The following is a 15,661-nucleotide window of genomic DNA, read 5'->3' on the forward strand; positions in this document are numbered from 1 at the left end:
CAGCAAAGGCCCATCCACACGACGGACCAAATTGCTCTTTTGGACCGCGGTCCGCGCATCACGTGATAGGACGTCGCCAGTTCGTGCGTACCGCCGTTGGCCCGCGCCAGACCGCGGCCCTCGCGGTCCAACGAATCGCCGAGGCTTTTCCCGCTTCACTTTTGGCGGCGGACCGCATGCAAGCCGCAGCGATTTTGGCGTAGCCAACGAATGTTGTCCGGCAACAAAGTGTGTTCAGCCAAATCCAATCTAGTTTTCGGCTCAGCAAAAGCCAGTCATGCCAGTCGTCTCATGTCCGTCGTTCCGCCTAACCGTGCGTGCAGCAGATATATCTTTTTAAACACCGTGTCCTCTTGGAGTGACGAGTAAGTTTTTTATTTTGTATCCCTCGTTGAGCAGTTCCCGGCTTTCTGGGACTCGAGCCGGAATGGTAACAATGATAACGCTCTGGCCGAGAGTATAGCTAGTGGTCTGCTCCGCCGTCTGCTATGGCGGTCCGCCATGTGGATGTGCTCTGCGCCGGACCGGACCGCGGCGGGCCGTGACGTCGCATCACGTGACCGATCGGCCTGCGGACTTGCTCCGTCGTGTGGATCGGCCTTAACTAACCGCATGCGCGTTATCAGCATGACATACACTCTTAAAACTGTTGCACCCTTTGGGGTGTAAATTTGTCCCACAACAATAACCGTCATCTGCCTTGCTTGCGTTTCCTTTCCTGAAAACTCGGCGCTCGCTACTTTCCTGTCGAGAATGCTGCGTAACACTGATAACGCGCATGCCGTTCGTGACTGGGAAGTAGCGGGCTCGCCGCGTTAGAGAAAGGAAACGCGGGCAAGACGGATGACGATTATCGTTGTGGGACAAGATAAGCCCCAAAGGGTGTAAATTTTTCTAAGAGTGTAGCATTGCCGACACACTCTAAAAACAGTTTGCACCCTTTGGGGTGTATATCTGTCCCACAGCAATAATCGTCATCTGCCTTGCTTGCGTTTCCGTTCTTGAAAACTCGGCGCTTGCTACTTTCCTGTCGAGAATGCTGCATCACACTGATAACGCGCATGTCGTTCGTGACTGGGAAGTACCGGGCTCGCCACGTTAAAGAAAGGAAACGCGGGCAAGACAGATGACGATTATTGTTGTGGGACAAATATACACCCCAAAGGGTGCAACTGTTTCTACGCTCGTAGAAAAATTTACACCATTTGGGGCGTATCTTGTCCCACAACAGTAATCGTCATCCGTGCTGCCCGCGTTTCCTTTCTTTAACGCTGCGAGCCCGGTACTTTCCAGCCACGAACGGCATGCGCGTTATCAGTGTGACGCAGCATTCTCGACAGGAAAGTAGCGAGCCCCGAGTTTTCAGGAAAGGAAACGCAAGCAAGGCAGATGACGATTATTGTTGTGGCACAAATTTACACCCCAAAGGGTCCAACATGTTTAATAGTGTAGAGTGCAGGAAAGTAGCGGGCGCGGCATTTTCAAGAAAGGAAATGCAATCAAGACAGATGACGATCATCGTTGTGTGGCAAGATACGACCCAAAGGGTGTAATTTTGTTTTACACTCTTAGAACGGTTGCACCCTTTGGGGTGTATATTTGTCCCACAACAATAATCGTCATCTGCCTTGCTTGCGTTTCCTTTCCTGAAAACTCGGCGCTCGCTACTTTCCTGTCGAGAATGCTGCGTCACACTGATAAGGCGCATGCCGTTCGTGATTGGAAAGTACCGGGCTCGCAGCGTTAAAGAAAGGAAACGCGGGCAGCACGGATGACGATTATCGTTGTGGGACAAGATACGCCCCAAAGGGTGTACATTTTTCTACACACTCTTAAAACGGTTGCACCCTTTGGGGTGTATATTTGTCCCGCAACAATAATCGTCATCTGCCTTGCTTGCGTTTCCTTTCCTGAAAACTCGGCGCTCGCTACTTTCCTGTCGAGAATGCTGTCACACTGATAAAGCGCACGCCGTTCGCGACTGGAAAGTACCGGGCTCGCAGCATTAAAGAAAGGAAACGCGGGCAACACGGATGACGATTATTGTTGTGGGACAATATACGCCCCAAAGGGTGTAACTTTTTCTAAGAGTGCACTCTTAGAAAAATTTACGCCCTCTGGGGCGTATCTTGTCCCACAACAATAATCGTCATCCGTGCTGCCCGCGTTTCCTTTCTTTAATGCTGCGAGCCCGGTACTTTCCAGTCGCGAACGGCGTGCGCTTTATCAGTGTGACACAGCATTCTCGACAGGAAAGTAGCGAGCGCCGAGTTTTCAGGAAAGGAAACGCAAGCAAGGCAGATGACGATTATCGTTGTGGGACAAATATACACCCCAAAGGGTGCAACCGTTTTAAGAGTGTAGAGTGCACTCTACAGTTACACTCTATAAGTTACCAAGTTATAGGATATATAGTAACCTGCTGCGCAAGACTGGAACATAACGAACAAGCGTCGTTCACAGGTTCTCTATGCGCCTTGGAGCACGGCGATACACCGAATGGACAAGCGATGGTCGTTCTCTCTGATTTGTTTATTTCCAAGATATTGAATGAAAGAATTGGGTGTTGTTGTCGCAGACCTTGATGGAGTCCTACCTATATATAAATAAACCTAGCGCTGTAGACATTCTACCATGGAAACGATGGGAAGTGCCGGCTTGGGATGTGTTTTTGTTGATGGTTATTGTGCTAGACATTTCCACACCGGCTCCGCGAGTTTCACTTTCTTTTGTTGAGCTCACTCGATATCCCGCGTTCTTCGTAACGTGGTTGTCTTGAGATATTGCTACGAAGTTCTACAGCAACTCATGATGAGCTTGTACCGATGTCATCGGTAAGAAATGGCGAGTAAGAATACCATAGTTCACCAGCGAAGGCCTGCAACTTTCAAACTTTTCACATACGACGTGAAGTGAATTGAACGTTTATACCGGTAAAATTTGTACACAAATAATAATTTTGAAGTTGTTAGTAATGTATTGTGGTAGATTTTGTGGCTAGAAAGGGCATCTATATAGCCGCACTCCCATCGTGCAAAAAACCATCAAAGGAACCAACAAAATGCTTCTATTTCCTATCGTTCAATCACTTGCGCGCCGAAAAAAAAGTAAATTATGGGGTTTTACGTGCCAAAACCACTTCCTGATCATGAGGCACGCCGTAGTGGAGGACTCCGGAAATTTCGACTACCTGGGGTTCTTTGACGTGCACCTAAATCTAAGTACACGGGTGTTTTCGCCCCCATCGAAATGCGGCCGCCGTAACCGGGATTAGATCCCGCGACCTCGTGCTCAGCAGCCTAACACCATAGCCACTAAGCAACCACGGTGGGTTCGCGCGCCGCAAAAGAAGCCATGCACGCCAACCAGGGCCACACTTTATTGGGTATGTTTTAGAAACTTGATGTAGCTGCTGCAGTGCTACTTCGCATATATTTTCTGCAGAAGTATGTTTGTGCTGAGGAAATATGCTTATTCATGCGTAGCCATGGCGTGAACACACCGTACTGACAAAGAGCTCACATTACTTTTCAGAACAATCGGGTACGATGTGTGTGACTGCGGGCTACATTTCCTTTGCACAGGATGGTGCATATGTGCAGTTTTTTTGCTCATTGGTTTTGTTTCTTAAGAACTCGAGTACTTTTACTTTTTCCCTCTTTCAACGCGACTAATTGCATGACCTAGTCAAATGAAATTTGTTAAAGGACAGTGCTGCACCTGCGTCCTTTTTCAGGTTGATTAGTGTCGTTTTTTTTTTATTATCTCGCGATGGCTGTCCGCGACGCCTTTTCCTTCTCTATGCGCCTTAAGGAACGACGCACCTTCCGAAGGGCTGGCTTACCGAAGAGAGGAAGACAGGACATGATTTTCCCTTGAAGAGACTCGACTTCATGCGGGGTCTTCGGCATAGCCAAGCCAGTGATTGTTTAGAGCTTATGTAGTTGGAGACGGGTGCCAAGTTATGGGGCTCCGGGGACCAGGATGCATATCCCTCACCTTGTTGCAAAGATAGGCGAGAACAGCATCTGGGGTCCTCTGGTTAAAGAGTGGAGCTTTGCAGAGCACCCTCGTCACAAAATTTTGCAAAAGGTGAATTGAGACTTTCCGCATACGGAGTAGGAGCGAATGAGAAGCCAAATGCAAAGAAGTTGCTAGATTCGCACTTGGTTTAGGTCCCCGAAAACTTTGCGCGATGCAAATCGAAAGCAGCTTTCCTGATAGAAGAACATCTGAAGCAAAACAACAATAGTCAGATGGCGTGAAAGTGCGGCGAAGCGCATCGTGCTCTCTCGCTCTCTTTCTCTCTCATTTTTTTTTTGCCTTTCTTCTGCGGAGAGTGCGCAGTGCAGTTCCTGGGGCTAAGCGCATTCACGAATGCGCGCCCATTGCTACGCACTTCATGTATTGTTAGTGGCATCGAACTCTCTCTCTCTCTCCCCCCCCCCTCCCCCCACCACGCAGCGAAACTGAAGATTGTCAGGTTTCAATATTTCCTGATGATATTTGCCTACGGGTGAGGGGCGTAAAATACACCAAAGTTGAAAACTCGCTTCGGGAAGGCGCTGAGATGACGGGGGTTTTTCGACAGAGTGACGCGGACATTTCGGCCGATAAGTCGGTGCTTCTGCCTATCAAGCGAAGCCTTCACTTGGCAGCCTTCACTGCACATTAAACCAGATTGGAGCACCTGCGATGAGTTGTGAACCCTTTTGAAAAAAAAGGAAAAAAAAGCAAATGAAAAATAAAAAGAAGAAATGTCTCACAAGAAGAAACTATAAAATGAACAACATAGAAGCGGGCAACAGTTATTCTGGCTGGGTACCTTTCACGGGATGAAGGTCAAAGAGATAAGGACATGAAGGCAAAAATAGAGGGATATAAACAGCGTAAAATATGCCCAGATGGGAGGGGAGACCACGCCAGGCAAATTCTTCTCCATCGGAAGAAATATAAAAAAAAATAAACTAATGTACTGAGGTAAACGCTCAGCGCGGAATTATACATATCCACTCCTGTGAATATTTAAAAGGATTTTCTGCACCATTAGGCAGTGGCGGCCGCAGGTTTATTTTCAGCGGGATCGGCCATTCGTCGTGCAGGATGGCAGAAACACTGTGAAAATTAACTTCTAGCTCACTTTTATTCGGTGAAACGCATTGTACCGTCCTTGCTTAACACAGTTTCACAGCCTTGCCACCCTTATTGAGTAAAAAGGTGGGCGAAATTACAAGAACTGAGGCTGCGCAAAAATAAAATGCTTTAATGGAAAAAGCCCGGGAACTTGTTCTGGGCTATTTCAGTCTCCTTAGGTGCATGAAAGAGTTGCAACATTTTGAAGCTATACTTTCTTTATTGCGGGTTCTAAGGATAGTAATATTAATAAGCACAAGTACAACGGTGGTGTTACAGTACATTGAGTAACCACTTTCAGTTACAGCATAAGAAGCCAACACACAGGCACCAACGACAACACAGGGGAAATCACTTGTTCTTACTAATGGAAATATAGAAAGGATAAATTAATGGAAATGAAAGTGGATGAAAAAACAACTTGCCGCAGGTGGGGAACGATCCCACGTCTTTGCATCACGCGTGCTATGCTCTAACCAATTGAGCTACCGCCGGCGCTGTTCTCCCATCCACTTTCTGGGGTATTTATCTCTATCTACTAGAATTAACGCTGGGAGTGTTAGCCAGCGCCTCCACTGACAAACCTTGGCGGCGGACGTGGGACGTTCTTTCCGCCGCAGGCGTCACGAGTCCGTGATCTTTTTGAGTGCAGGAAACTGGTCTTTAAACCCACACGTGTTACCTGAAGGCATCAATGTTGCCGTATTCGAGACCCTCGTTATGTAATGAGTGAGAAGAAAGGGGGTTAACCAAGGGGTCCGATATTTATTAATCATAGCATAAGAATCCTACAAACAAAGACACCACGGACAACACAGGTACAATTACTTGTACTTATTAATTGAATTAAAGAAATGCTAAATTAATAGAAATGAAAGTGGATGAAGAACAACTTGCTGCAGGTGGGGAACGATCCCATTTCTTCGCATTACGCGTGCGATGCTCTACAATTAATTTAATTTAGTAAGTACAAGTAATTTCCTCTGTACTGTCATTGGTGTCTTTGTTGGCTTCTTATGCTACGATTAATAAATATCGGGCGCCTTGGTTAAACCCCTTTCATCTTGGCGATTACATAACGAGGGTCTCGAATCCGGGAACATTGATGCCTTCAGGTAGCACGTGTGGGTTTATTGACCAGTTGCCTTCCCCCAATTACATCACGTACTCGTGATGCCTGCAGCAGAAAGGACGTTGCACATCCGCCAAGGTTTGCGAGTGGTGGCGCTGGCTAACACTCCCAGCGTTAATTCTAGCAGATAAACATAAATACCCCAGAAAGTGGATGGGAGAACGGCGCCGGCGGTAGCTCAATTGGTTAGAGCATAGCACGCGTGATGCAAAGACGTGGGATCGTTCCCCACCTGCGGCAAGTTGTTTCTTTCATCCACTTTCATTTCCATTAACTTACCATTTCTTCAATTCAATTAGTAAGTACGAGTAATTTCCCCTGTGTGGTCATTGGTGGCTTTGTTTCTTGGCTTCTTATGCTATGATTAATAAATATCGGGCCCCTCGGTTTACCCCCTTTCTTCCTGTTCATTACTTTCAGTTACCGTAAATACAGTACTTTCAAATCAACTTCCGCAACGCTGCGCGGTACTTTTCGACGTTGATTATCCACATAATATGAATGCGAGAAGCGCGTGTATTTTGCATATTTATTGTTACTCGATAACGTGATTACGAATTATGTACTCCCCTGAGCCACTCCAATTCCGGAGTCATTCCTGAGCTAAAGCAGCTTTTCTTCTCCGCCGATGAATATAATTTGATATGAATCACTACAGCCATAATTTCGCATTCTAAACATTCCGTTGAACTTGTCAATTTCTCTTTGTAAATCTGAATTACGATTAAATTCAGTTTTTTTTTCGGCGCGTCAGTGGTCCACGTACTTTTGCTCATGGCTCTGCGTATATTAAATCACAAAAATTCTGAACAGAGCTTTAGAAGTGAACAACAAAAGAACAACAATGACAAGAAAAAAAATTCGTCGACACTTAGGCACTTCTTATGAGTTGTGAATGCGAAAGCATTAATGTCCAATTGAACGCCGCTAAGCAGTCCTTCGAGTTATGAGCTCCTCGCCGGCAAGCGAGCGTGCTGAGACGCTTGGCAAACGTCTCCTAGATAGCAGAAGGCCGGTGCACTTCTATCCGTGACGCCATGCTACCTTATCCGACTGCCATAGAATCTAAAGGGAACGATCCCGAGTAAGCCGCGTTGAATTTGGTGTCACCGCTTTTGTCACGCTGTGCTATGGAATGGAAATTTCGGCCCAGGTTGTATGATGTCAAGGCATAGGGCACATGCCTGCTGTGTAGGAGGGGTTGGTTTATCCCACGGGCTTCTGAGCGTGGGGTGGTAGGTTTGAAACGCCCTACCACCAGCAGTTTTCCTCTCTAATTTATTCTGTTTTTTATACATTAATTTCTGTATAGCGATTACCGAGTTGAAGTTTGAACGCGGACGAGAGTTTGAGCGGACAAGGAACGCGCGGATAACAGAGGCTTCCGAGAGCGAGAGCGAGGCGAGGGCGCCGTGGCTTCGCGGCGATGCCCTGTCCCCTCACGCAACACCTGGCATACTAGAGCGGCAGCAGGTGTTCCCTTTCGACCGCTCTGCTCCGTCGAGGCGTGCACGTGACGTGGCGTCGCAGCCAATGGGAATTTAGGTTCCGTTTCGCTGCTACAGAAGCCGTCTTTTACAGCGAATCTGTATACGGCTAGCCGATTTGTCCGTCCACCTGTCCGTTTGTCTGTCGCCTGTACGCCGAAAACTCCTCCGGCGCAACCCCATGCGCATGCACGAAAAAAAAAAGAGGCGCGTGATTGGCTGCGTCAGTAGTGACCTCGTTGCTCTCTGTGCCAGCTGAGCGTGCACGCAGCAGTTTCTCGCCGGCTCCGAAATGATTAGACCACGCGTCACACGTACTCCTGAGGAGCAGGTAGCTTTCGATTAGCAACGCCACGAGCAGAACCGGGAACGAGCTCGTCTACTCCGTGGCGATGCTGCAGCCCGGGCACAAGAACAGGCTCGTGCAGACGAGCGCAAGCAGCAATTGCGTACCGAGGTTCCGGCAGCCTACCAAACCGTCGCTTAATGAGCGTCAGGATTAACCCAGTGATAAAAACCGGGGCCGCACGTTTCAGCTTCGCCGGTTAACCATCTGGACGGAGTGCTTGGGCGGTGATCTTATTTCACTCTGTGGGCAATTTGATGGTTTCGTATAAAAATAAAGAAAAAGATTGCAAATTGTGTTGATGTCTTACAGATGACTGAGGTTTGAGAGTCCGTAGAAGGCATCGTCTTCAACCACCGCCAACTCTCGATTTCCGCGCAGTCTCCTGAAAATAAATAATTGGCATTTCAGCCCTGATTCTTGAAGCTTGTAAACGAAGCGGTACGTCGCCTACAATGCCTCACTAAGCCCCTTTACTGTTGAAGACATGTGCTAGCCAGAATACCTGAGGCAAGTAACTGCGTGTAAGCACTTAGCGGAGACACTGCTCAAGTATGTACATGTATGGCAAAAACAATTTCAGAATTGCAATGCAATACTCTGAGAAGTAAATTGAGAATTACAGAGCACGAATGTTTCCTCCGACTAAGCTTTCTCATCTCCAGAGCAGGCTCTAAGCATTCTGAGTTGCGATACTTACACTTCAGCAATCTTGGAGCCGTCAAATGCCGCTGCACGAATGGCCGCAATGGTGTTGTGATTGAGGATCCTGAAAAGAAGTAGAGAAAAAGTTGTGACTACCGGTGCTAACAATTTGTATGCGGCTGTCTGTTGAGCTCGTTATCGCAGCCGCCATCGGTAAAGTAATAAGAACAAGATAATCGCTCCTCTTGTGGCTTACAGTGTTCCTGCCTTGACCTTGATGGAATGTGCTGTAAGCTCAGCGATACGGTTGCTGTCGAAGTCTCTGAAAGGGAACAAAAAAACGCGAGAATGATGATTTAGAATTTAATTGTATGCAAGGGATTAGCTTTGCTTAATGAAAACAAAGCCAGTGGTTTAAACTAATTACTCTTCGATGAAAAATACATATTTGCGAACAGGGCTGTATCTGTTCCGACACTGACCGCCCTATAGCGAACAGGCATTGCCTAATACTGGGGAAATAAAATGGTGTAATTATGTTCAGAAACAAGAAAAAAACTACAAACTTTCTTTTTGGCGTAAAATATTTGCTTGGTAATCTGAAAGTGGCTGCAAATGCTGACACTGCACATTTTGCCTAATAAGCATCTACCGGAACGTGCCGCCTCAGTATTTGTCGTGACATGCAATCATTCAATCTTCATAAAGTACTTCATCACAGGACGTTTCCGTGTGACGTAATGACGGCGCTTCCTTTTCTGCCCTCCCGGCGCTCCCCGTTTGATACTGCCTGCATTGCGCTTTTAAATTCAGTAATAAATATATCAAATTACCTGCGATATTCAAGATTAAACAAGATGGAGGTGCATTAAAATGCGACTGCCTCTAAGTTGGCCATATATAGAACAGCCTCAAAGGGTCCGAAAAAAGGCAATTAACATGTTAATTAACCATCTGGAACTCGCATTATTAGCGGCAAAGCATATTCGCCTCGCCTCACAACACCTCTGTAATAATGCCACGTTCGCTACGCTCATACACTGTAAAATAATTTACACCCTAAAAAGTGAGAAAGGGTGTAAATGAATCTATAACTCACACCGTTAAGGTATCCGTCATATAGATAACACCCTTAGGGTGTGAGGTATAGACACATTTACACCCTTTCTCATTTTTTGGGTGTAAATTATTTTACAGTGTAGGCGTTCCATAAGGAATCTCTATAGTCTAAGAAACACCATATATACGTATATATTTTTCCTCTCTGTTATCTTGTTATGTTATCTTGATAAAATAAAGAACTGAAATAAACATAAATGTCAACAAAATGTAGCGAACGAATCATCGCCGTCTTCATCAGTCTTTTATGAAACGAAAAATATTGTGCCATACACACCGCATTAGCATGAAGCTAAGAAAAAAAAAATGTTGGAGGACGCTTAAGCGTTGCCTGTAAGAGTGGAATGCGATAGCATTGAAAGATTGCTTCTCACGCTTTCCGGCAACTGCAGCTTATGCAACTCTAATGTTTACCGGGAAACGCTGACGGCAAATGCTATGCACAAAGGCGAACTTTCTGGTAAAAACGCGGCCTCTTGCGTGGGCCGATTCTGGAGGTTGCGGACAGCGTGCCAAAAAATTACATCATTTTCAGGTTTCTGTTATTGTTTCGCACTTTTGATATTTAAGTTTGGGAACATTTAACATAAGAGACATGCGATGTCGGTGTTTTGTTTCATGAGATTTGATTGTGGGATGTTGTTCTGAAAATTCCGAGGAGTAACCTTGTCAAGAATGTAAGACAAGGTACGAGCAACATTAGAGATAGAACGATGTGCGGCAATATAACCCGCATATACCGTATGTCATGTAGTAAGGAGTGGCATGTACATATACCTAAATATATACTAAAATTTTCGCTCATGGACAACTCCGCCGCCGTCGACACCGACACCGGATTTTCTGCGACACGGGGCCCATAATTAAGAAAAAAACAATATGAGTTAGTTTTCAGAAACAAAGCTTCGCAGGAGAAATTACGAAGGGACTTTTTTGTTTAAGTACCTGCTTTGAATATGTCGACATCTCAGTTAGTGTCTGCTACTACTTTTCTTTGTGTTGAGTAGGTACGAAGCTTTCTGAGAAATCATATTGGGTTTCTCCGGGTCAGGTGGATGACAATTTTGCTTTTAAAACTCCCGCCACATTTCCGCATTCTGCAGGATTGATTTGCAGCAATCAGTGTCGCTGGTCATCTTCGACTTGGTTAATTCGGTCTCGCTGTGCGACCTGCTAACCTCCTGGTTAGCTCAGATGGCACAGCGACAAATTGGCTGCGCTGCGACAAAGGCATTGGTCCCGAATTCGATCCCTCGGCCAGGACGAATTTTTCTTCCACTGCGAAGCTTTTTACTGAGAAGACGATTTTCCGTTGCCTTTGTAGTTTCGCGCTACTCTCGGGTAGATGGCAACTTTCTCTTTCCTGAAATTTCTTCAACCTCGCGGATTCTGCAGGAATTATATGACATAATCAGTCCATATTATATGTGCATTCCAGGACGAAGGCATCTGCCAGCGATGTCATTTCATGTCATCAATTTCAGCCGTAAAGGTCTGAAGGCATTAGGTAAGGCGGGGGCTGCAATAGGGTGGTAAACATATTAGAAAGGGAATAGCAATGGCACAGGAGAAATGCGTTAGAAGTATACGAATAACATTTAATTATTATCCAATTACCGAAACAAGTATCAGTGAAATAATATAGAAAGGAACGGAACGTTAATCTGTAAATTTAATAAGCCCGTGTTCATAGTCGTTGTAGTGGTAAAAAAAACTTGGGCAATTATTCCTTTCTAGTAAGTCTATTACAATTAACCTTGTCTTGCGTCAGCCGTCTCTATTCTATGTTGCAAGAAATAGCGCAAACACAACATCGACTGAAGAATGACACGGCACATACAACTTCAACAAATGGCAAACTTCAACAATTAAGTTCACCATTGTAACACGTGCGGTCGCCTACCACCCTTTTATTGAGAGGTGCTGCTGCTTCGATTTGTCAAATAGAAAAGACACTCGTACTAGATCGTATCATAGGAAGTCAAGAAACACTGACACCAAGGACAACATAGGGGAAATTACTTGTGCTTTGTAAATGAAATAATGAAATGACAAATTAATGGAAAGGAAAAGGGATGAATAAACAACTTGGTGCAGGTGGAGAACGATCCAACGTCTTTCGCATGTCGCGTGCGATGCTCTACCAATTGAGCTACCGCGGCGCCGTTTCCCTATCCACTTTCTTGGGTGTTTATGTTTCCTAGTAGAACTCTAGGAGTGTTAGCCACCACCACCACTCACAAACCTTAGCGGAGGATGTCGAGCATCCTTTCTGCCGCAGGCGTTAGGAGAACGTGATCCGTTTGAGTGCAGGCAACCGGTCAATAAACCCACACATGCTACCTGAAGGCATCAATGTTGCCGGATTCGAGACCCTCGTTATGTAATAAACGAGAAGAAATGGGGTTTGCCGAGGGGCGCGATTTTTATTAATCATATCATAAGAAGCGAACAAACATTGACACCAAGGACAACATAGGGGAAATTACTTGTGCTTAGTGATAGAAATAAAGAAATGATAAATTATCGGAAATGAAAGTGCATCAAAAAACAACTTGGTGCAGGTGGGGAACGATCCCACGTCTTTCGCATTACGCGTGCGATGCTTTACCGATTCCGCTACCGCGGCGCAGTTTCCCTATTCACTTTCTTGGGTATTTATTGTTTCCTTGTAGAACCCTGGGAGTGTTAGCCAGCGCCACCACTAACAAAAACCTTAGCGGCGGATGTAGAGCATCCTTTCTGCCGCAGGCGTCACAGTGAGTGGTGATTTTGTTTTTCGCGATTAATGTTGTATGTGCGTCGCGTTCAGTGAACAGCGATTGAAACGCGATGCTCGGAGCGAATGGCTGCTGGCTCTTGCGCCACCTGAACGCTTAGCGCTGGGGAAATGGTTCTGATGCACTGTGGTCTATAATAAAGGCGAGAGCCTTTGTGACGCATTGTGCCTGCACCTGGCCCCGCGGCGATCTTCGCATGCAGCACTCTCCGATGGTGCAAAAAGCGCTGGCCGCGTTGGGGTAGGAGTATCGCGTTTGAATAGCTGAGCACTGTACATAAATGCACCGTGATGTGTGTTTTAAGAGACAGAGCGTGTTAATTTCACATGATGCAAGGAATCATAATTGCCCGAAACTGCCTGAAGCAAGTAAAAATGCTTTCGTTATGCAGCTGTGAGAACTTCGTCGCGCACGGATACCTGCGACAGCTCTTCTCAACGAGCCATTATTTATCTGAACCCTTCAGTGTCTCATGATTATAGCTACGCTGGGACCAAAGCCTGGCTAAGGTTCACATGGTGCTAAAAAGCATTCGTTCTCAGTTCCCTTCTTCTAGTTTCGACGCAGTCGACGTCCCCAGCGTGGCCGCTGTGTCCACGTGATCCGTCGTGCTACGTCAACCCGACGCCAGCGGCAGTCTTTCCCAGTGGTGGATCTCGCCCCCGATACTGAAGTGAATTCTCCCAGTATTTCTTCCCCCTGCGTTGGGTAGCAAACCGGACACGCGTCTGGTTGGCCTTCCTGCCTTTCTTTCCTTCTTTTCCTCCTGCTCCTCCTCCCATTACTAACCTATGGGGCTGAAACATGGAGGATAACATAGAAGCTTGAGAAGGGGCTAAGGATTGCGCAACGAGTGATGAAACGAAAAGTTATAGGCCTGGGCGTTAAGAGAAAGGAAAACGTCGGTACGGAGCAGAGAGCAGACGGCTGTAGTTGTTATGCTAATTGAGGAAAGAGGTAGAAGGGGAGTTGGGCAGGTCATATACCGTTTGTCCTAGCTAACTTTAGCCAAGCTTTTCAAAGAAAAGGAAATGCTTGAAAAACGCTGTGCACGATAGAATAATAACACTTATGGTGTTTTAAAACACCCGTGTACTTAGATTTAGGTGCACGTTAAAGCAGCCCTGGTGCTCGAAATTATTCCGGAGTCCCCCACTGCGGCGTGCCTCATAATCAAATCGTGGTTTTGGGCATGTAAAACCACATTAAATTTTTTTAATGTGCTCGGTCGTGAGAGGTCTGACGACCGAGCACCGTGCGTTTTATAATTGTATCTTGCACCATGTCTTCTTAGTATGCTTTTTCGCTGAAAAGCTTGGCTAAGGTTAGCTGGGACCCTCTATATAGCGCATAGGGTAGATAACGGTGGTCTATTACAGTAGGAGATTTGGTGAGGCTGTGTGACACGATTAGCAAATTTGAAGGCATAAAATGGAGTCATTTGACTCAATACAGGGGTAATTGTAGATCGCTCGAAAATGCGTTCGTTCTGTAGTGCACATAAAATAGGCCGATAACATAGATGATGACGTTGAAAGCGTTGCAATAATTTTATTAGGCGAAATAAGAGCCGTTGTCAACTACATCCCCGGCCAATACGCGTTGGCGCTATGAAATGCATTCGGTCTCTCTCATGGCACAATTAGTATCTTTGGTGCTTTGGTTTTTCCGGATATTTTTTTTCGTCGCTCTGATTACCTCGCTGCTTCCTCACTGGCCAACTATTTAGGGGTGGTCGAACCGACTAACAACGGGCAGGCGAAGTGCTCGGGACTCAACATCTAAGGGCAAGCCGCAGTGCTCGCCGAGATTAGATGGAAAGGGCGCCCGCAGACTGGCCCAGAGTGCGTTTGAACCTAGCTCTGGATGGTCGATAACTACCGGGGCGTGTCGGCCCATGCCGAAGCGTGTGCCCAGCAAGGTCGGAATGCACGAGACAGGGCGTCGAAGAAGGGCGCACTCGCTTCAACGCCTTCCCTCTCGGTGCCCTCCTGGCAAACAAAGCGTGCTCTCAGCGCCCTACGCGCGTTGCCTCTCGGCTTGCTTCCGCCACCCGCCTCTCTTCCTCGGCACTGCCCGAGTCAACAGCGCGCCAGAAAGGATAGCCCTCGACGCGCGCGAGGAAGCGTTGCGAAGAGAGCACAACAGCAAACACATAACGACGCGTGGCGCGTTTTTTGTTTCTTCTTTTGTTCCTCTGCCCCTTAGCCAACCGTCTGGTGACCGTTGGAATGGCACGTGCGTGCGTACTCACAGCATTCCGATGTACGAGGAGGGGTTCAAGTCGTGCATGTACGGAACTTCCCGTAGTCCGGAGTGTGTGATGCGCCTGCGAGGAGCAAAGTTTTGAAAGATGCTGTCAGGCCAAAGCACAAACGAAACGAAGTTATTTTTACTGTAAGGTACAATTTTTGAAGTAAAACGAGCCGAGATGTGCACTTAAATGCACTTTGAGATAACAGCACAGAATAACGGATACCACATGCCGTTTTCGCTTTCACAAAGTAGTCTTTTGAGTAGCAGAATGATGCTTTAGATGTAGCAAGCAGTTCCCATATGACTGCTGTCAAACCAGTTCGTCCATGCCGGGGTTCGTCTAGCTGCGTTTGGATTTTAAAGCGGCATAGATTTTATGCCTTCTCATGAAACTGCAGAAGCTTCCCTGCCTAGTCCGCAACCAATGCATGTGGCAGCGCTTGGTGCTGCGTGCTGTTCTAATTTGTCTCACACTTGAGGAGAACTTCGTGAGGAGTTACGATTATGGTTCATTGTTATCGTAGGGAATTGCTGCGCGAATACAAATAAAGGGGAAGAGAGAGAGGTATGTATTATGAGATAAAAGCTGAGAGGTCGGCCTCAATCAATGTCCTGACCTGCTACTCGGCGTTGAGGGAAGGGTAATGGGTGTAGAAAGAAAGAATAGAGAAGACTTTGATTAAGAGGACGAAGATGCGCTGAGAAAGAATACACATAGAAACTTTAATGTAAACACAGGACGGTTCCTGTGCAGCACCACGCA

General features: G+C 46.5%; 1 protein-coding gene across 6 annotated transcripts in view; it reads right to left on the reverse strand.

The window, feature by feature from the left end:
* The window catches only part of Lgr1 (Leucine-rich repeat-containing G protein-coupled receptor 1), a 261,257-nt gene that overhangs the window by 48,253 nt on the left and 197,343 nt on the right, over positions 1–15,661 (reverse strand). For all 6 annotated transcript variants that reach the window (XM_070530926.1, XM_070530922.1, XM_070530923.1 and 3 more), the window contains 4 exons: positions 14,897–14,971; positions 9,000–9,065; positions 8,799–8,867; positions 8,409–8,483 (listed from right to left, as the gene is read on the reverse strand). In XM_070530926.1, coding sequence (XP_070387027.1) covers positions 8,409–8,483; positions 8,799–8,867; positions 9,000–9,065; positions 14,897–14,934 — 248 coding nt within the window. In that variant the 5' untranslated portion in view covers positions 14,935–14,971. The remainder of the gene's footprint in view (positions 1–8,408; positions 8,484–8,798; positions 8,868–8,999; positions 9,066–14,896; positions 14,972–15,661) is intronic.

The sequence above is a fragment of the Dermacentor albipictus genome, chromosome 1 (assembly GCF_038994185.2).
Source record: "Dermacentor albipictus isolate Rhodes 1998 colony chromosome 1, USDA_Dalb.pri_finalv2, whole genome shotgun sequence".
Lineage (NCBI taxonomy): Eukaryota > Metazoa > Arthropoda > Arachnida > Ixodida > Ixodidae > Dermacentor > Dermacentor albipictus.